Here is a 23,551-nt window from a genome sequence, read left to right as displayed (position 1 = left end):
AATTTCACCGAGATTATTAATTTTGAATGAGAAAATTTAAAACAACTTTTATGTTTAATATAAATCTTTATTTTATCATTTATTATTTAATACTGATAATCTTTTTGGGAGTACATTTATTTTAAAATTTACACTACAAGATTTTTCTTAATTGTTTTAAACATATCACATTTATTATAAATAATTTAATTTATTTTTTTGATAGGATTTCTTTATTTTTTTGTGTACTACATTTGTGTGCGCAAATTTTCTTGGTAATTATATGATTCTCCAGTTTCTTTACATATATACACATAGATTACATTTAATGTTAAATATTAATATTATTTCAGAATAATAAAAAAATGGAAAGCGACTTTTTTAAAATAGTATTCGAAAGTCTCGTCGTTATTAAATTTTAATTAATTTAGTAGGAGTTTAAGCTTTATTAAAATAATCCGCGATTTTAACCAGTAGCTACATTGGAAGTGGAAAATTAATACTTACAATTTTTTTATTAACTCAAACATTTCAGATTTAAATCAAATAAGTCGCTGGTTCCATTTTTTTAATTCCTTTTAGTTTTAGCGTGGATTCTAAACACTAATGAAAAGCGTGAGGTTCCCCACAATAAGAGATCATTACTTTAACATGATCATCTCGATTCGAACGTTTTTACGTTTATATTTAAGATTTCACCTTTGACGCAAACTCTTTTTTTAAATCTTGTAAACAAAACTTTGGACTTAAAAAACTGTATTTACCTTTAACACCTTTTTAACATTACAGGTTTTTAATAGAGAAACTTTTAAAAACATTTCAACATCCGTTTAAAGCGAAAAGAACTTTTTCATTGTCAAAATGCACGCGGAGAGAGTTGAATTGTGGTGAACTTTGAAAGTTTTCAATTCGAAATGGACCCAAGCGGAAGTGCGAAGCTTAACATATGACCCTCTCCAAACAGTTCAAATTGTGCAATTCAACACTCTCTGAGTTTACTTGAATATAACTCTAACTGCAAATAGTTTCCTGTTTGTTACATTAACGTTACATTAAAATTTTCTTCTCAGTCTTTCTTTTTCTTCAATTCATGTTTCTTTTGATACATTTTTTTTATAGTTCGATTACAATTTCCACACCTAGAAAGATATCCAAACGTTTTCCACTCGACTGATTCAACGAAAGAATTCGCTTTTCGTCTAGCCAATGACGTCAGCGATTTTCGATTTCTTTTCTGGAGAGATCTTTTCCTTTTACTCACTAAGACTGCGGACTTAACGCTTGTCCGTCCGAAAATCCCGTTTCCCCTTTTTCTACTCTATTTTCGTTTGGTTAACCGGATTTTTCTCTTATTATATTTGATTTTCGACGACGTTATTCGGATACCGGACCGATTTCCTGTAATTGCACTGGTTCCCCGCGATTGTGGAACGCATCATTGAAGCGGAACGAACTGGAACCTGATGGTGTTGATGGTGGTTGTTTGGTTTTGATATCCGGCTACCATTCTGTCGTCTCATGCTTATATAGGTAGTGCATGTGTTGTCTCGATTTAGAAGGGTTGTATCCGTTCCTTCTAAGCCTATAAGAATTATTTTCATCATATTTCTATTAATAAAGATAAACAATTATTGATATTTATTTTATCGTTTTTAATATTTATTAAAAAAGTGTTAAAACATTATTGGGATTGGTTTGGGTTGGGTTAAAATTAATTTTTTGATGTAATTCTTATAACTAGTAACTGGAAAACTACAAAATTGTTTAGAACTTTGTGTTTAATGCAACACCCTATTTACAAGTTGTTAAATCCAAAAAAACTTTTGAAACTTTTTTTTTAACTCAATAGGTATTATTGGAAACATTAACTAGAGACAATTTACGCTAATTATGGATGAAATTCGATGACACAATCGAGAAGTTCGCAAACCATTTCACGACTCTAATAATGCCATTGTTGAATATAATGGCTTTTGATTTCCCTGACCAAATCAATGTTCACCTGAATCTCCTTTAGAACACCCCGTTTCGTATGCAAGATGCATCTTCTCCTCCTATAATTAATTCACTCAAGTTAATATTCTCTATTATTGAAAGTATTTTAATAAAAGTACCATTTTAAAAATAACTTGGATACACAATTTAGTAATCTGTATATTTATATTCAAAGTGCAACTTGTATTATAAAAGATAAAGGGAATAACGGCTGTGGATACTCGGATCCGTTTCGAATTTACGGCGTAGATGTTGTAGAAATGGATCCCTTGATAATGTATAGTTGACCTAAAGGGGTCATAAAGGTAACGTTTTGCAATGAAATTTTATTACGTCATCGGCTAATACAAGATATGGAAGAAATAGAGGGATTATATTTTTATTTAAGAACATCTAAAATGAGATAATCAAAAGAAATTGAATTATATTTTTAGCATTGCCATGATTTGATTGTATTCAGGGGAAGAGTTTCCGGATATTTGGGATAATAAAATTGGCCACACTGAAACTCTGTCCATGTCACATGAATATGGATTTTCAGTTGTCCATGAAATTCAAATTTTCATCTCGACCAATGTAGCACAAATTCACTCTTTTTTTTTATCAAAAAACTTCCCAATTACGTTTTTTTTGGTAATTGTAATCAAAACTGACGAAGGATCATTTACAAATTATCCGTGAAATGAATCAAGTTCATCGAAGTATGTTATCTGTAGTAATTAGAAACCGTTTCGATTATTTAGGTCGTTATCTGACGAGAGTAAATCTCATCCCCGGGGTGAAATTGAAGCAAAAGTGGAATAGGTAGTGAGTTATTTGATCCAGAAAATGAAGCAAAATAAAGCAGTCATGTGGATAAACTGTTGGTTGATTGCTTACTCTATATAACTGAAGCGTTCAATTCCGATTTAAATGTATTAATTTAGTATTAATAATTTTTAATAAAAAACTTAAACAGTAAATAGATAAAGAAAACATGGATCACATAACAAACATCAAATTTGTTAATAAAAGAAACTCTGTACATACTTAAACTTACTTGTCAGCGGTAAACTGGTTGAAGATTTAGAACGCTTCGACAACGAAGCTATACATTTCCGACAACAGGGTAAAGTCGACAAAATCCCTGCTCGAAACCTGCTGTTCATATAGCAGTATATTATCGGATTGTAACAAGCATGTGAAGTTGCCAAGGCGTGGACCGTGTAGAATAAGTATTTTTTTACGTTGCGATTTTCTATTTCTGAATTTACAATCTAGAAAAAAAAGAAAAAAGTGTTTTAAAACTAATAATCTAAATAAAAATTTCATGTAAAAATGTTTCTTTTATAAAAAATCTTTTCATCAATTAATTTCAAACATTTGAAAATTAATTAAAATTGAATACATAAAATTTTTATCGTGTAAAAGATATGAAGTAAATTGTTTATTTTCAATTTTGTTTATATTTTAAATTTTAATCCATGATATTAAATCTTGTTATTCATTTATATCATTTGTATTGATAATTCAAGGGTATAACTCAAGAACTAAACGAGATGGAGAAAAAGTTTTTATATAAAAATTGTGTGTTATGAATCAAAATAACATATTCCATGATTTGTATCGGTATAGTTATCGCCATTTTTTAGATACAAGGCAAGAATCCTCAAAATGCCAAATTTGACACTTTTCGTTAGATAGATAAGAGAAAAGATAAAGTGGCATGGCATGTTTTGAGTTGCACATCCCAACGTTAACTATCTCTTCCTGTCTGTCTGTGTTAATGCATATAAAGCTGTATTTATCTTTGATGTGTACCTATTCATTTTCATTACACCTATCTATGTATAATAAGTGATGGTTATATAAGATGATCTTTATTCATAACATTTTCTATTTAATGAGTGGGAATTTTCGAAGAAACCGTTTCGAGAGCAAAGTTATAATTCATGATACAATTCGATTCGCGTCATATACTCGACGGAACCGGGGTATAAATAAAGTTTACCACGTTCTGCGACGACAACGTTTCATATCGGATCAATAGCCATTAAATTTTGGACGGCTAAATTCGCCAAAACGTCGTGTCATTTATGGATCATACGAGCGATATGCATCAGGTTTAAATTTTGGTAAATTTATAACTTTCCTCTTTGATGTATCCATTAGATCTTTTTATTCTTTATTAATCTTTTGATGATAAACATTTTTTAAAAAACTCATATATTTTGGGAATATTAAGTTTAATGCTTTTAAAAGAACCAATTTAAACGTTTACTGCTGATTGTATCGTTTACTTTCCTTTGATAAATTCTTTTTGGTGAATTTACTGGTGTATTTTCTTTTATTTACGTTATTTACTTACCCAATACACGTTGAATGGTAACCAACAGATCGAATAAACCAAAACCACCGCAACCATCATTCTAACCGTCTGAAAGAAAAGGGAAACGATTGATTAATTTTTTTTAATTAAATTCCTAAATCTAATCTATTTAAATCCTCAAAGTAGGAAAATCAACAAACTCTCACCAGGTTTCCCACATAGTTACAAGTAAATTTCATTAGTAAATGGATTTGGCTACTTTAAAAATCTCTCTGAGTTATGCGTTTCAAGACAAATTTGATTAGGTTATTGATTATTGAGGTGTTAAATTTTATGGTACCGTATTCTATATTGCAAGGGCGACGTAAGTGGCCCCAAGGTACTCTCAACATTGTACAGTGGTCTATTTGACCTGCAAGGAGTGTTTAATTAGGGTTATAGTTTGGTATGTTTAGTTTCGCAAAATTAATTTGGGTACACTTTATACAATACAACTACAATAGATTTATATTTGAAGACCGAATTCTTTCCCATTATTATTTATATGTTGTTATAATTCAAAGAATCGCTAATGTTCTAAATTGACGTTTTTGGGTATCAAATTTTGTTGTAACAAAAAAGCCAAAAATGCTAGGATGAAAATTGCTTGTAATGCATCAACTAAAAGTTATTCGTAAGCGATTATAACCCAACTATGACTATTACCAACCTAACAGACTTAGAATTCCAAGCATAGCCCACAATTTCATAGCCTTAATTATTATATATCGTAACATTTGTAACCTTATGCAGAACCTTCTCATGTAATTGCTGTTTTAGTGTCACCAGAAACCTTCATTACGACTTCGGCACATTTTCTAATTTAAAATGAAACTGTCATGTTTAAAAAGATGGAAATGGAAGTAATAAATCTCTAGAATTGAACATTACTCTATGCGTTTTGCTGTCAAGTCTCGGAGTCAAGCCAAAGCGAGTTCATAAACATTGAAAACTAGAACAGCACACGAGATATGAGGGACACAATAAGCTGATATTAAATGTTCTTATATTTCCAAATTTAATTTGTTAATAAATTTTACCTTAGCTTACAAGTTAACTTATTAAAATTGCGATTTTCAAATTTTATATTCCGAATTGGGCATTTCGATTATCTATAAATCATATAAATTGCATCCAACGATTCTCTTTTATAGGCGATTCACACCAAATTTATTACCGCATTATTTGTGGATGTATTTAGAGTAATTTAAAAACCCGTAAATAGTTGATTTGAAGGTTTTACGAACCTTAAATATTAAAGTCAATACAAAAAAAAAATATAAAGATAAAGTGCAAAACAAAACTATTAACTATATATTTCCCATTAAAAACTCTAAACGGACGCATTGGGATGATAAAACGAGATATTTGGTTCAAACTTTTATTGATTGGAAGCGAGTTCTGACACACCACATAAAAGGGGATGAAATTGAAATCGAACCCCTTTGAAAAGGTAAGAACTGCACTGAAAAGTGAAAAACTCTTTTAAGTTTTATTTCGTTAACCGGTAAACAAACTGTTAATTTACTGGAGACGAGTAAGTTTTCTTTAAAGTTTTTTTTTCAGTGTTCTGTCGTTGCATCGTCTTCGTTGTAATTTTATTTGAGTTAGTTTTAGCCGCGAGAGAAAATCTTTTAATTAAAAGTGCAATTAAAAAGTTTGGTCAAGATTCTATTTCATTGTTACTGCTAATTAAATTCTTCTTGTTAAATGTAATAATAATAATAATGATAATAAAGTGAAATTTGTACAAAACATCTCAACATAAATTTTCTTATCGAGACCTATTAAAACTTATCTATCTTAACGATTACTACTTAATTAAAACATTGCTAAGTTGTGGGTTTATTAGACCATTTTAGTTTCAAGTACCTACTTTATAGAAATTAATAGATGTTTCGACCTCGATAAATCTTAATAAGCTCGTTTAAGTGTGGACCTCCGTTCTTGATGAAGATCCGGCTTGTTCCCACGTGTTAGATTATTGCCGGGATTTGCAGATTTAAACCGGACGTTGACGACCATTTAATATTAGAGCAGCATCCGTAGAGTTTCCGACGGTAAAGCTTCAAGATTATCAACACACGTTATTAAGTTTATAATTAAAAAAAGTTTGTTTCGAGTACATCAAAAAAATGTGTTAAACTATTTTAATTAAAAAAGATGAAAAGTTTTCGAGATTTTCGCAAAACTTTGAAATGAAACCTTTCGCTTTTTATAGAAGTGGAAATATCCTGCGGAAGTGCACTTAACGATTTGAAGGGGTTTGTCCAAAAAGGTTGGATGATTGCGTTACCAGCTCAAAAGCAATATTTCCCGCGCATATAACTGCGTTAAAATTTGAAATACGCCGCGTCGTTGGTAATCACACCTTTTCAAACCTGAATAGAAGCAAATTTTTCTTATAATACCAATGTGATCTACACTTCATCTAAAAACGGTGGAGAAACGAGGAGTTTTATTGAGATGGATTCCAAAATCTGAAATTCTAGTTATTTAATAAGTTATTTATATCATATGTATCACAATTAACAATAAATGAACAATAAACTTTTCTCTCTAGATTTTTTGGTATTTTTGTTACAACAATATTTGTTATTCAAAAACGTCAATTTAGAACTTTAACGATTCTTTGGATTATAACAACATAATATATGAAATAGTTGAAAAAAAATTGTTTATAGATTATGTTTTTATGATTTGTTATGAACAATTTTTATTAATATCATTCTTCGCAGAGTTTCATTGAGACAGATTCTAAAATCTGAAATTCTAAGAAGTAATTTATATCATGTGTATAACAAGGAACTTATTAATTATAAAGTTGTCGTAAAACTTTGCTTCCTGTCAATCAAAGTAACCGAGCAACAAAGTTTCTTTATAATTATTATGCTTATTATGTTAAACTTTTAATAAACTTGGTGCATAAGAGAATTCTAATTTAAATTTTGATTTAAATTAAATTAAATTTTTTAAATTCGGTGTGGAAGAAAACTAGGTTTCAAATCTAAATCCTACTTTATCCAGAAACTACATTTTGTCCACATTACATCCACGGAGATATCCACAATCCTTCTCCGCAGCCAATAAAAGAGGATTTACTGTGTGCGATACAATTGAATCTTATCTACTTACTTCTCTTCTGACGGCTTACTTTACTGGGTTCCGTGGAATTATTCAGGATAAAGTAGTAATTTTTATTTAAAACCCAACAATATACATTGAAATTTCAAATAAAAATCACCCCCTGTTTTAAAATCAATACATCTTGGATATTTTTAACATTTCAGCATTTTTATTAGATATCCCCAGGGTATTTTATAAACAGAGAAGTAGTTTGCACGTCAGCTAAAATATACAAGTTAAAATAAAGTATTTATTCCAGGCGAAATATTTAACTTGAGATAATCAAATAATTCAGAAACCATTTCATTCTGAACGATTGTCAGAATTGAAGAAAATATGTTTGTACTAGACCAAGAACGAGAAACTTTCGAGTTAGAAAGGGTAATAACTTAATGAGGAACAACTCATGCCGTAAATTCAATATGAAACGAGCATCTCATTTCTTCAGCTGTTCTAAAATTAGTGTTAAAATTTTTTTGACGTCAACAGTTAAAACGAGAGGAAAATTAAAAAAAGATAAAATTCTTGGAAATGAACAAAAGTGAGGAATTTGTATACAAAGTTGCTGTTGCTTCGTCGATTAATGGGGTGGACCCGAAAATTTGAATTTCAAAACCGATTACTCCGGGCGAATACGATTTGCCGCCGTTTAAATTTTATTCCGGTGATATAAACCCCCCTTTTGAGCTTATTATTGAGCTGCAAATCCGGATGCAGTATTCATGAAGGCACCCGAATCGAAGTCGAACGAGTTCGCGAATAGTTTTTATGACATTTCTACGAATACCTTTCGAATACAAAATTGAACGATAACAAAATTATGGCATTAAAAGAATTGTAGAAAAGTTAAAATTTTAATATTTATCATCAAATTTATTTAAAACCCAAAAAAGAAAAAGAGGTTAGTTGATCACTTTCAAGAATATCTAAAGTTTCTAAATCAACCTACAAGAAGAGTTTAGACTCCTTAAACAAGAAAGTAGGAAGCTCTCGGTTAATAATATATGTTTCGTTGGCGAACTTGGGGGACTTGTTCTACAATATCCAACCCAACCCATTTAACCCCAGTTGAGTATAAAAGAAGAACTTCAGGGAATAACCCAAAACTATTCAGTCATTATTCATTACTCAAAAAGTTCGTTTTATTTCTGTCTCAGTTAAATCAATTGACAAGCGATCCATGTTTTCAAAATTGAAACAAATAGAAAGACGTAACATTGTCTATTGTATATTGAAAACGCATTATGTAAATGTTACGTCATGAACAGAAATTTGTGTCGATGATTTTTTTTATTAGACTTGTCGGATGCAGAATGGAATGTTATGTAAGTAATTTGAGTAGAATTGACGATTACTTTGTTATGTTGAAAGCTTTAAAAACCGATTATTAATTTTTTAATACAACCTGTGTTACAAAACATCTATAGTTTTATAACATTTCAATTGAAATGAAATATTTTAATAGAATGAGCGAGTATGCGAAGGATATCTTAGTAGTTTACTAATGTGGATTTCGATCCAACTGATCTACAACAGACCATATACACACTTTGAGGCAGATTTCGGAGAAGACTTACGAATATGATTTTGATGTGAACTTGGCTTTCGACTCAAGAACAAACATTGAAGGAAACCAAGGCCGCGGTGGTGGAAGTGTAGAAATACAGACTTACAGAATGGAAATCAAGAGAGAAAATATCTAGAGGAAGACAAAGAAAAGATGGTAAGGTTGAGGGTGATGGGAGTAAGAGTAAGAGTAGACGAAAATGGTGTAGAATTGTTGAGGAGGTCAAAACTCACCAAGGATTGTAGAACCAAAGGAAAAAGAAGTATTTAATTAAATTAAACTAACATTATTTATTATATGTGAAAGTGAATACTGGGATTATCAACCGAAAAGCAATTTTATTTATTAGTTTTATTACATATAAGTAATAGTGATATTCTTTTCAAGCTAGTTTAGGTTGGTAGTTCTGAATCGAAGTTTCAAGCTGTCACTGTCAAATTGACCGATTTTGACTTTTAAAAGTTTTACTCTAAATTGTTATTTTGTGTGATTTTGGTGTGTTTGAAGTGTTAAAATCAACATTATGTAGTTCCCCAATTAGTTTAATCATGCACAGTGTAAATAGTTAAAACAATAACGGTAAGATTTTTTAGGTTTATTCATAATAATTAGGTTATGTTGATTGATATTATTTATTATTTGTGACCTTTATTGATTATAATTAATATAATTGACATTCAAAATTCTATATTAATAGTCAATAATTGGGGTTATTGACTATAGCAAGCATAACTAACCTCACTTAATTAAGCAAAACAAAAACAAATTAAAATAGGATAAATTATCGTTTTCTTCGCGATTACATACGATAAATATATAATATTTGATCTTTTTAGTTAAAAAAAATTCTCTATTATTTTTTAGATTAAAATATTTTTTATATGCCTCTGACATTAAGGGAATGGAACGGACTCGTTCCATCAAACTATCAATCACGTTATGAAAAATACTACTCTGCCGTATAAAAACAATATATAGTACTTCAATTATCTTTATACATCTAATTCATACTCATTCTCTTTCCATTTTCTTTCCAAGTTTCAAGAAATGTCAATTCCAATGTTCAATTTCTCTCTTTCAAATGAAATTTATAAAAAAGATTCTAATGCGCCTGACAATCAGAGAAAGATGCCAAATCTCGTTCGCAAAGACGATCTATCTCAATACATTAAAATGAACTTCTCTTCCCTGTTCTCCTTCCCAGTCTCTTTATAACCTTAAACAACATCGCTTCTAAGAATATTGACGTTGACGATGTTACCGCCTTTTAATTAAACTTCAGATGCCGCTCTATTCGCTACTTTAATTACATTTTAGTGTGTCTCTTTCGTTATTTATTGTGTTTTTTGTGCGTTTTATGAGAGGTGTACTATAATTAACGAAATAATCGTTATAGGATTAAAGGGGTTTTTGGTCTTTGGGAGTTCTTTTTATGTTTGATCACGTCGCGTGTACAAAGTAGTTCAACTACCGCGGCCCATTCAGCATGTTCACGAAAAGTGCAAACAACACGACACCACATATATACGGGTTATGCTCGTTTCGAACGTGATGTGAAACCAGAATGAAAATTTCCTCTCCGGAAATCTGCGCATTACGATTTAAAATGCGAAAAGTGGATTTGTCATTGTCGTTAAGTTTGAAATAGATTTTTATAAATGTTAAGTAATAAAATGATTTAAAAAGGTGAAAAGTTACCACTTTAAAAGCTTTATACGGATAATTAGGGATGATTTAATAACCGAGACCCTTAAATATCTTTTAAGGATCTCTCTTTAGAGTAAAGTAATTAGTTTTCATGGGTTGGCTCACTTTTAAAATCCTTAAGAATTTCAACGAAGGAAACTTAACAAATGAAATATCCCATTTCTCATTAATTGAATTTCACCTCGTCCCGGAAGGGATAAAGGGAATTAGTGGAGAAGGTTAAATCGAACGACGAATTCCCTCATCCTCTCATAAGTCTCATGCAATGTAAAATTAGACACGAAATCAATTAATCATTCCAATTACCAGTAATAATAACTTAATCATTACGTCAATTTTTTTTCGTTTAAACTTCGTTAACTCTAATTATATGAGATATATAATAAAAAAAATCTTTGAGTTCATAAATTGCCACGATACGTCTCTGAAACAGTGTGAATTGCGTAATTTGCAGCTATTAAAGTTGTGATCATATGGCATGTTAGAATGTATTTATAAACTGTTTAGTTTAGTTTTGCCTACTTGCGTGAGCTGTGGAAACCCGAAGCGTGTGTGTTTACACAAGTTACACTCAACATGAGTCGATTTTGTACTAGATTGTAAAATACACCTAATTGCATTTGGACAAATACTATTTGCTTTTAATTGCGATTGTAATGTCAACAACGTCAATTTTGAAGTTTTCTTACCACTGATATCAGAAAAAAAGCTTTTACTAGTCATTTCTTAGTGTAATTTCGATTATCCTTCATACACAAAACTTGGTTTCATCAGTTTTATTTTTCAATAAAGACGCAATTTAATATCAAAAACGTCAACCTTGGATATTTGCAGTTTTAAAGTCTGATAAGTTAGGGATTATCGCTGATCGAAATAAATCGTGTATACTATTCGTTTTCTAAATTAATTTGGAACATTTTTTATTCATAAAGTTTCTTTCGATTTTAACTTTTGACTGAGAATCAGTTTTAACATTAAAATCGTCAAATTAAAAGTGTTACGATTTATAGTCTTATTGTAGGTCTTGGGGGTTATTGTAAGGCTTATTAGATCCTAACATCCACCAAGTGTTCCGGTTTGATTAGCCCCATAATGAGCCCATACCCGTCGTTTCACGAGAATGAGGGGTTCCCGGAAACGATAATTACGCCAGTTGCTGCAAATCTCCATGGTAAAGGATATACGTAGTCAACACAAACTTGTTTTTTTAGCCCAACAAAATGGATTGAAGCTATAAGAAGATACCAAATATTTCTCTTAATACTTAAAAATATTCGCTAGAAATGGTTGAAGCTTTATCTGTCTATGATTTATCAACAATCCTGTACATCATGACTTTGAATATCGCTTGTTATATATTATCAATTTTAATTAAAAATAGATTGGTTCGAATTTCGAATATAGCGGCACTTGAAACGATTACGCATAAATTAAGTGCGTTGCAATAAGCGATTTAACTGATAATTTAAATATTATCGAAAGAAAAAAATAGACATAAAATTTTAATATAGCAAAAACTCCAAACCACGATGTAGTTGTTTGTTAAAAGGCACAGCGCAGGAAAGGGGATTTCACAATACTACATACTCTATAATTGAGCGGAAAAGCTGAGTGTGCGAGTAGAGCAATAATGGAAAAGGCGAGAGCTTAATGAATCATTTATTGAAAAAAAGAATAGAAGATATCTCCTAAACCTAAAACTAAAGTTCTCCCAGCTAGTCCTCTGTATATGTAATTTAGTGTTTCAAAGATATCAATTTCAAAGTTAATTCCATATCATCTTATTTTTACATCATTTCTAATTTCATTCTTGATTGCGCTCGAATCTATTGACAAATATGTCAAAATGTTTTCATCTTTTTTATAACCCACAAAAAAAAATCTTTCGTTCAGCATAAAAACATATATTTAAATGAAGAGAATCGGTTATATGCACCGTGTAAATGTTATAGAAAAATATTTTCTTGTCCGCTTAGGAAAGTATAAAACGATGAGAGAAGTTCCCCAATTTGTGAATGCTGCTGCCGTTGAAAGAGCTCGTCATCGTGTAAAAGTGCTCGTAGCTAACTGCATGATGTTGGGAACCGCAATCGCTTGTTATTTCGTCGCAAAAAGTGGGAAAGCGGCTCAAGCAAGAGGAGAATCACTTCAACAACGAAGTATGGATTGGCATAAACAATTAAAGGAGGAATATAAAACGGAACAGCGAAATAAACTGCCAGAATTATAATCGATTTCTTCAAATTGTTGCTTTTAATGAATAAAGTACTGTTAGAATCTTGATTTTTTTTTGGAAGAAAATCGATTAATTAGATGCGAAAAGAACGGCTTTTAACAAAAACCGTTAAAAATTCATGAGATTCATTTTGAGAAGATTTTTTTGTTATCTATTTTCAATTGAGGTGCTTATAAAAATGGTAATTTTCATATTTTCTGGTTTAATGGACAATTTTTTACGAAAATAAATTTAATAAAATCAAAATTGAACAAAGAAATCGTTTTAAAGACGTCAAGTATTAATTTGGTGACAAAAATCAATTATAAACGGGATAATGATGAAGAATAAACGATATCCATTAATTGGAAATCAATAAACTAATTAGTGTTTGGCTAATGGTACAATTTTAACCACATCATGTGAAGTAACGTACGAATTCACCGGTTTTTGTATCAAAACCAGTATCCAATTACTTAATTGTAGAAAATTTAATTTTCATTCCGTTACATTAATTGAAATTTAATTGGAATTGCATAATTATTGTTCATGATTTCGGCATCATTAATTTATTTTAGTTAATAATTTTGTATCAAATATTAATTGTTTTTGGGATGTTCTATTTCGTTGGAAATGATTTAAAAACGTAATGATGGTTGCCTAAAAGTAGTTATTCGAGTAAAATATCAGTTTGATGACTGATAAAAACCATTTTTATTGATTTTGTAATTAAATCGTTCTAAATACATTATTATTAATTACAAGTAAAATAATTAATAACGAAATAATAAGTAATAATTAAAACATTATAATGATGTGATAGTTTGGAAATTGTCCAAGGGATGATTACAACCACGTAAGCAAAGGGTCAAACCCACCAAAATTGCTTGAAACAACTTTGGAAACCACAGCATAACTGCGTGACTTAACAAACTTCCCATGGATTAAACATAAGATATTTACCAACGACGATCCATTAATATTAATTTGTTCCGGAGTTTTGTATGAACCGAATACAAAATAATTTAATTTAAAAAGTTTCTCGATTCTATTTTTCTTTTAATATCGTAGTCTTTTAAAAGAAAAAGAACAGTATTTGAAGCTAGAAATAGCCCACATATTTGTGTTTGACTATCCTCCTGAATAATATTTAAATTGCATACCATGGGCATTGGGGAGCTGGGTCTTCTAGTAAAAGTATGCACGAAATTTAAAAGGCAATTTTTAGAAAGCTATTAAATGTAGATAATTTTTTTAATAGAATAAAAATTCCATCGTTAGAGAGATGCGAGCTTCCAAATACATTTAACGGTCAAGTAACAAGTAATTTCTAACTGAAACGTAGTCTGTCAATGTCCATAAACGAATGGTTTCGCGTCAGTCATCAAGAGTCTCACACAAATTTCAACGTTAGGTACCTGTGTAGTAGTTGGACACACCTACCTTCCTCTTTGATCTGGCTATCCGTTGGTCACGACAGTTCTCAGCTTCCCCCGGAACCCTGTGACACCAAATAACGGCCGCTATGCTCGAGTAAGCGAAAATGAACACCGATACCGGAATCACGTATTGGAAAAGTGTCAAACTTTGTGAATACCAGTATTGTCCATCCTCAAACGGCCATTTTTCTGTGCAGATGTATCTGAAAAAAAATGTAAAAAAATTTAAAATTTATCTAATAGGAAGGGAACAAATTTAACTTCCAAATTCGTTTTGCATTTTGTATTGCCACTTTTAGGCGAATAACTTAAAACTTGCGCAATTAGTTGATTTCATCATAAGTTTCATCTTGGGACAATTCTATTAAAGCATGTTTTTTATTACTAAATAAACATTAATTGGAATTTTTATTTTTCATAAAATATACAAGCGGCTTCAAGGGACTAAATTTACATCTAAATCAGATACGACACTAAGCATGTCTTTTCTTATTTTATTATTTACACCCTCTAGATGGCATCTAAAGCATGACTTCAGACTGTTTTGAAAACTGTTCCTGGCTTATTTAAATTGTAAATTTAGTGTTCCTTCGTGTCCATATCACGTTCATCTAGATAAATTAAAAGCGAACACGGAAATTCTAGATTCGTGTTAAACAAACATTGGGAATAGGGATATATTCGACCTAGAAAGGTCAATTGAGTCTAAAAAATCGTTTAAAATCCACTTTAGGATTACAAGAAGAAAGAAATTTATAAATTTTTGTAGATAATTCATCACATAACTCATTTTTCTTCTACAAATAAAAGTTGCGTGAATTTAAAATTGGACTATAAATCGTACGTCGAGAAAACAGTCTCAAAAGGTATTTTCAACGGGTTTTATTTTGGGTTGATGTATTTAAAGGGAATGATGTTCCACGGTTTTATATTAACCTTATTTTACTCCCTAACCCTTAAAGCCTATAAAATTTTTGAATAATATTAAAGGTCGCTATGTTCCTCTTGGGAGTCATAAAAACGTTAACTTCAATATACAAAGAAAAAATGAAAGGGGGTGCTTCTGCTATGAATAACAACATATAAAGTTTAAATGAAAAATGTCATTTTGAATAACTTTATATACAATAAACTATTACAAAACATTAAAGTTGGTTAGAAGAATAAATGCACCGTTTTTAAGTGATGTATTGATTTAAACGATGGTTATTGATTGGCAAATTGTGTGTTCAATAAACAAAGTATGAGCAACGTATTCGGATTACGTGGTGTATTATAACATGATATCGGGTGGATGGCACGTTCGCTATGTATTGATGTATAACTAAGTATTTACTATCGACCCTAATATCTTAATATGGATTCGAAATGGATGAACGAGTTGGATGTTGCTTTAATCTCTGCTAAAAATAATGTTAATACAGAAACGAATGACAATTTCTAATGAATTTCCAAAGGAGTTGCTTCAATCTTTTCCCGTAAGCGTTCCTCAATTATTGTGTTTCAACTAATATCCATAGAGTTCTAGTACCTCTAGAAAAAGATACTGCAATCTGAGACTAGATACTGCTAACAAAGGACTAGATATTGCGAATAGAATATTTGTTACTGATTACAGAAGATTAGATGTTGCTGACAGCAGACCAGATGCTCCAAATTGATTACTAGATATTAATAGAGAGCCATGTACTGAAGGTAAAAGATTAGATACCGCTGGAAGATTAGCTTCTGCGTATAAAAGATTAGACACCGCTTGCAGAAAACTAGATATTGTGTGCAAAGGACTAGAAACTGCGGGCTGAAGATTAAATACTGCTAACAAAGGACTAGATATTGCGAATAAATTAGTTACTGATTACAGAAGATTAGATACCGCTGACAGAAGATTGGATACCACTGTCAGAAGACTAGATACTCTAAATTGAATGCTAGAGTTAATAGAAAACTATATAGATCAGCTACTGCTTACAGAAGATCAAATACTGCTTGCAGAAGACTAAATACTGCTCACATAAGACTAAATACTATAGACAGAAAATAAGATACCACCAATGAAAAACCACATCAGACACTGGTTCAAATATTATATCTTGTTTATATATTTATAGTTTTAATAAATTACAAACTAATTTAAAATATTCTTACCTGTCACACTGTTGAAAATAAGTATCGTTGGGTTGATCCATCGTCGAAACCATTAAAATAGGAGCTCCGCCCAGACATGAAAGTATCCAAACTGCGAAAATGATCCCCATAGCGATTTTCTTAGACATTCTCGGTCTTAACGGCCAAACGATCGCAACATATCTATCCAAACTGATCGCGACTAAAGTGTAAGAACTTACGAAAACGGCGATGGCTTGGAAATAGGACACGATCAAACATAAAAACGACCCGAACGGCCAATATTGTTTCAAATAAGCTACAGAACTAAACGGCCCGCACAACATCGCTATCAAAAGGTCCCCAATCGCCAAATTCATAATGAAATAATTCGTTACCGTTCGCATTCGTGAGGATGATATAATTATGTAGCAAATTACACCATTTCCTAAAGCGGCCACCGAAGAAATCAAGAAGTAAATGAAGTAAATTAAGGCGTGGATGTGGACGTTTTCGTCATCTTCGTCGCAGGTAAAATTAGTAAAATTTGTTTCGTTCATTTTTAATGATTTTTTTTTAATCTTCTTTGGAGAATATTTTAGTTTGGAGTTGTTTGTTATTAAAAGATTATCTGAAACAAATCAAATAAAATATTTCAAAATCTTTAAATTGAAATGTTTATATTTAAATCTTTATGAAAATATGTTTTAAATTTAACGAGTGGCAGAATGACTGAAGTCAATTTATTTATACAATTGTATAACGCATTGCATTAATTTTTGTACCAGAAATGATCGCAAAATTGACAATGCGATTATTTTAAAACGTGATTGATTTCGGTTGAATGTTTACCAAGGTTAAAATTAAATAATTCAATTATAATTAAAATTATTCTAGTGATTTTATTCAAGGTGATATGAAACCACAACGAATATTTAAACCGCAATAACGTTGAATTAACATAGAGGTTCGGATTTTAATGGTAAGGGGTTATAATTAGATAAAGTCTTATCCTATCATGTTAAATATAAATTTGGGATAGTACACAACATCTAAACTAGTAAATGGTACATACACAATCCCTAAATTATCGTTAAACTTAGTTTAAAACTTTTTATTTTATACACATTTCTGTATAATATATTTTTGTGTTTATCCTAATGATTATAGCTCTCTGCATATATGAATAATTATCTCGTAATGGGTTTTATAACAAACTCGTAATCTCTGTATTCTCACCCACGGAATATCGAGTTTTCTGCACTCTGAAACGCAGCACCCAGGAGTAACATTAATAAAATACTCGTTAAGACATAAATGAGAGGAGAAAAGCAACTTTAACAAAAAAATGTACATAATTTAGGGGTGAAATTTAAGTAAAATGAAACTTTACTTTTAACTGAATGTTTCAGAATTTTTTTCCATTTCATTTGCGAATCCTAATCGATATAGAACTAAAAAGGCTGCTTTTAACTTCCTTTCATCAATGCTATAACTTTGCATAACACAAACTCCATAACGGTAAACAAGCGAAATTACAATGCTTAAAGTAACAATAGACCTCCCATTATATTTTTCGATCGAATAAGGTAATTTGATGGTGCACATTTTACGTCACATTGCATTTTTCCAAAAGGGGGTGGCGATTGATTTTCGTTACAATATACACACTCCCTTTTGACGTAAGCCTTATTAGTCGGGTGCACTGTAACATGATTGATGGACAAATTGGCTACATCGTGTATCGACGCAAATAATATAGGGGAATAAATTGAATGGAAGAGTAAGAGGGGTTGAAAAGGTGAACTTTATAAAGTTAAATTTATTAACAAATAACATTTTTTGAAGTAGAAAGTAAGATTTATTATTATTGTTATTATAGGAATCGGTTTATTTTTGCACCTGGAAAGTAAACGATTCACGCCCGAAAAACCTTGATAATATTTAATATTTACGAATTCTCTCTTCTTGGCTAACGTTTAGATTACCTTATAAATACACCGGCATCATGGGTATAATATTTCGAGGTCGTAAAACTCCCAGATTATTTTTTAATTTAATTCTACACACTTTCTCCCAAAAATGTTTTACATAATCTTATTTAAACATTTATTAAAACTAATTAGGCTGATTAACTCAAAAATTTATGATGCTAATTTTGTACCAGAGATACCATAATGCATATATCAAGTTATTGGTGTAATTAGGATTTGATGCAGACTTCAAAAAACATAACGCAGATTTAATAAATAATCTCGGAATCAAATCAACGCATATTAGGATCTAGCAGCGTCACAAAGGAAGCCATAAAGACACCAAGAACATTAGGTGCACTTTGAGGAATAAACATCTATGCTAATATTAATCTGTCAGAAACTTACAAACAATAAAACGGTAAAAGTGGCCCTAAATTATATCTATTCTATTAGTTCATTCAATCAAAAAAAATCCTACAAAGCTCTTAATCCTTGCTGGTTTTAATATCGAGATACTAATGAAAAGCAACGCAAAAGAAATGACATATATTATCACAGATGTGCTAGCGCAAATATTTGTTAAAATATAACGCGGGCCGTTTCAACCCAAAAAGGAAAAATACCATGATAGATGGAGTAATTAAAGTTGGAGAAATGATTAATACCTACTTTTATTTATTTATTAATTTTCCTCTTTTAATTTGGATTAAAAAAGGAATGGTATAAGATGGTATCAAAGAAAAATGATCTTGCGTTTTTTTGTAGGGTTAGAACGATAAGAAGTGATGTATTGCACTATAAATTTCGATCGTATGGTCGAAGGATCAATAATTAGCCTTCTATGCCACGCATTTCACGACCCTTTAACAACCAATAAAACGTCAACTTGTTTGAAATACCGTCCCATTATTTTAGTAATTAGTTCGGTTTTGCCCTGTCATTAATCCCTTTTTATCTCACATATTCGCCAGTTATTTTATTTAATAAAAATTTAATAATTTATTACTTATTATTTATCATTTCTGTTTACATAAAGTAGTAATACAAATATTGTATTATATTAAACAGGTGGTTTTATTACGTAAATTATAATTTATCTAACTAACATTCAATGTTGTAATTTATTACATCGCTTATGAAAGTTAAAACATACTTCTAATTACTTTACGAGGTTGTAATAATAATAATTTTTCGTAATAACGATAATAATAATCTTGATAAATGAAGAATCATTAAAACTTAATGGATTCGCTGCTTAATAAAATAAAAAAATAACGTTTCTTCTCTTTTTTTATTATCTTTGATGATGGGCTTCTCTGTGTTCTTTCGAATGATGCCCGGGAAACGTCGACTATAAAACTTACTCTCTCATAAACAAAAGGGAGGAAACGGTAAAGTTTGTTGATAATAAAAGAAAAAAATTGGGGGGAGATGATGGAAATAAGTTACTCGCTTTTTTAACGTTCCCGCGATGATTTGCGACGACGTCCTAAGGGTTTTTAAATCACCTAAATAATCCGATTGAAACCTTATTAACGTTTGAAATCAATAAAATTCCAATTTGAAGAACTATAAAAACGGGATCAATTTCTTTTATAAATTTTTTTAGGATTAAGAAATGATTAATGTTAAAGGGTGGAAAAGAATAGAACCCTCGTCAACCGAACTTAACACCGAAATATAATAACCCTTTTACAATCGGATTAGTAACGTTGTAATAAACGAAGCTCAAATGCGAACAGTAAAAAATGACCAAAAAACAAAGAGGTACGATTAAATACCTGAGGGTGTTATGCGGAACAACCCTCATCAAAATGTGTCAACGATCGAAATTGGAATGATTAATAATTGAAGCGGAAATTCGAAATGTAAGTTACAATTACAACTTGACACCTACACAAATATCTACTCGTATATGATTCGTTTTTATAAAAAAAATTAATAAATATACACAGGTTTAAAAAAAGGAACACCAACGATCACGCGCGAACTCACAAAGGGAAATTTTATGAGCATCATAAAGATTTAAAAGTTTACTTGCAAAAAATTGGATGTAAAAACTTCCGCTGTTATTATTTGCAAGCTCACAAAAAAAACTAATGATGTTAACAAACTGTCATTTATAGATTAAAATATAAAGACTGTCACAGTAATCCTATCGAGTAAGTCGTAATTGAGGCCAAACTACACTTGTAGCACTTATTCAAAAGCACACTAATAATAAAATTTTAAGTGAAAAATCGTCTGCTGTATCCAGAGTTCTTAAAAACTGGCGAACTCGGGGAGACTTTGTGACGAAGAAACGTTCAAGAAAACCAATAGTTACCACTAGCTTCGAGCCACTAAGTATTAAGTTGGTATTCACATAAAATTGTTACTAAGTACTCCAGAGTTTACAGCTTTTAGAAATATCTTGTGGTTTCACGATTGTTGGATTTGTTATTTTGATAAGTTATTTTGAATATAAAAGCTGGTATGTGTTTGATGTTCAAAACATGTTCCAAAACACGTTCAAAGGCTTTTTAAGAAATTACATCTACATAAAAGTAGCCCAATGTATTAACCTCAGCCATTACGGCTTTTACTGTAGTCATCAAGCTTACCAATATTAGGATACAAAACTGAACCGATACAATCAACTCTAATTGATGCCAAATCTCTTTCTGAGACTGTTTTCGATAATATAAGATCCAATATGTGATAAACACAATATACAAGTTGGATGAGTCAGTATTTTAAATAATATTAAGTCAACTTCAGCGTTTAAATAAATCAGCAATAAATTAAATTTTCAAAATTTTGAAACAGAGTTTAAATTAATTAAATTTGGATGAGTTTCTGGACGTAACGTTGAAGTGTATTAATTACCGCAAATTTGAACACACTTAATGAAAGAGGAGGTGAGAGAAAAGCCATTTGCGAGGCGACGATTTTGAACTTTCCAAGGGGACGAGAGAAATTAACTGAAACTCATAAATTACGGTCGGCTTTTCAGGATGACTACTACTACTTATTTGCCGGACTATCGCGCGCATGGGAGTGAAACCAGTTGTTGAAAATCAATTTCTCAAACTCAACCGAATCACAACAACCCCACAGTTTCGGTCCGCCGATGATTGACGCATTTCTAAAGTTAGAAATATCATTTATTACGACCCGAAGTCGGAACCGATCATTTTTAATTGTCAAGGAAAACTGTTAAATTGCTCATTTTTGATTCATTTTAGATTTATTTTAGTTTTATTTTAGATTTATTTTGTATTTTATTCTCACTTTACTTTAAAGCCCAACAAAACTACAAGAAGGTTGCGGATTAGATTCGAGAAAATACGATAAATCTAAAAGAAATGAAACACAAAGCAAAAGGGGGTAAACCCCAAAAAGAATGGGAGATCAATAATCCTTCACGGAGCTTACTTTCGGACGTAATAAGGGTATTTAATTAGGGTGGGTTAAATTCGTCTCGAGTGGTGGTTGACTATATTTAGGACTTCGCATTATGACAGATACGGCGATTAATTGCTCTTCCATGACCACGGAGAGAGCCTTGGACGTAGACTCAATCAACTCGCTTGTCGTTCTATGTTTGCCAATTAAACTCTAATTAATGAGAACATCAAGAACCACCACATAATGTCCACGAGGTTTGATGGAGATTATAATTATTATCAATTTTTTTGAACTTGACTTTCAATGAAGGATAAAAAGGTGTCGGAATAAAAAATTTTATATTTTTTTAGGAAAGAATCAAAAATTAACATCAATTCATTTCGCGTTTATTTTACTTGTAATGAAACAAATGAATCCATTGAAACAAACGTGTCCAAACAAAGAAGAATCTATTCCATTTATTTCACCAAATAAAAATAAAGTTGTGTTAAATTAATTATTTCAAAACAATTATATTTACAAATAACACATTTTCTACTAGAACTGATAAAGTTTAATATTCCTAAAAGGGCGGTTTGCGTATCCATTATAAACCACGCTTTTATCCCTGTGTATATGTTTGGAAATGGTTATTACCGCAAGTTACAACACACACAGAAATTGTACACTGTGTGTATAATATCGGAATTATACTAATGAATGATTATGTCGACGACCGGATAAACTGTATATCTTTCGGTTATGAACGATAAACAGGATCGATTCCATGCAAGCGCGGACCTCTGTGGTTAACCGGAAACCGGAAATTTGAACGATCCCGAATAATATTTATGATTTTGAGAAGGCGTCATAAAAATATCGGCACGGAAAATGAATATTAATCATTAAATTAAAGATTAATTGAAGATGTATTAAAGATAAGAAGCTTCTTGAGAAAATTTTTAGTAAGTAACGACATTGTTTTCAATTTACTACGAAAGTTGCGGGTCGTAACTTAACTCGAATGGATAAAACGTTTGTATTAGGAGCCGTAAAGTAGCTTTCTTTAAAACGAAATTTACGATTTAAGTTTGTACAATATACTGAACATTTTAAAAGTTCGTTTTTATAGAAATTAGAACACTATTTATGTACCGAATTAGAGATAAAAGAGATACTCTACAGATATTTTCTATTCTCAAACTCTTGGCAAGACTTGTATTTTTCGATTTCTTGAATTTTTGATAAACTGAGATTTAAAAATTTATTAACTGGGAAATTGATGAGACTTGACACTGATTCTCCAATATCCGTCGTCTTTCTCAGTTCAGATTATGGCTAAATAACGACCGTCCTTCGACCGACGAGTATCCCAGAATCGCGTAATAAATTTCGAAAGAATAATGAAAAATATAACTGGTTATAAATAGTTATCATGTTACAAAAAAATTAATTAAAAGATCATATTGTTGCATATCTTATTGTTCGTTTCTCACGTTTGAAATAAACTAGGTCATTTCGGGATAAAGATGAAAACTCCTTTGTGTTACAAGTAGGATTTCTCCATTTCTTCTTTGAGACTCAAGTATTTTTAAGAAGCTTGGCGAAACAGATTAACGACAACAAATAATAGGAATTTTTTATATTAACCAATTTAGATTTGAGCTTCAAAGAAAGCGCCTTTGTGTTTGAAATGTATAAAACCATTGATATAAAAAGAAAAATGTT

General features: G+C 30.8%; 1 protein-coding gene across 2 annotated transcripts in view; it reads right to left on the bottom strand.

Annotated features, from left to right (window-relative positions):
- Positions 1-81: 81 nt before the first annotated feature.
- LOC111428599 (RYamide receptor-like) overlaps positions 82-23,551 on the bottom strand; it is a 28,717-nt gene continuing 5,247 nt past the window's right edge. The window contains exons 2-6 of one of the 2 annotated variants that reach the window (XM_023064199.2): positions 16,521-17,109; positions 14,380-14,578; positions 4,322-4,390; positions 3,004-3,230; positions 82-1,561 (exon numbers count right to left, since the gene is read on the bottom strand). In XM_023064199.2, coding sequence (XP_022919967.2) covers positions 1,480-1,561; positions 3,004-3,230; positions 4,322-4,390; positions 14,380-14,578; positions 16,521-17,038 — 1,095 coding nt within the window. In that variant the 5' untranslated portion in view covers positions 17,039-17,109 and the 3' untranslated portion in view covers positions 82-1,479. The remainder of the gene's footprint in view (positions 1,562-3,003; positions 3,231-4,321; positions 4,391-14,379; positions 14,579-16,520; positions 17,110-23,551) is intronic. The other variant, XM_023064198.2, reaches the window with a different exon arrangement.

This window comes from Onthophagus taurus, chromosome 10, assembly GCF_036711975.1.
Source record: "Onthophagus taurus isolate NC chromosome 10, IU_Otau_3.0, whole genome shotgun sequence".
NCBI classification, from domain to species: domain Eukaryota; kingdom Metazoa; phylum Arthropoda; class Insecta; order Coleoptera; family Scarabaeidae; genus Onthophagus; species Onthophagus taurus.
This window is presented reverse-complemented; position numbering and strand designations above follow the sequence as displayed.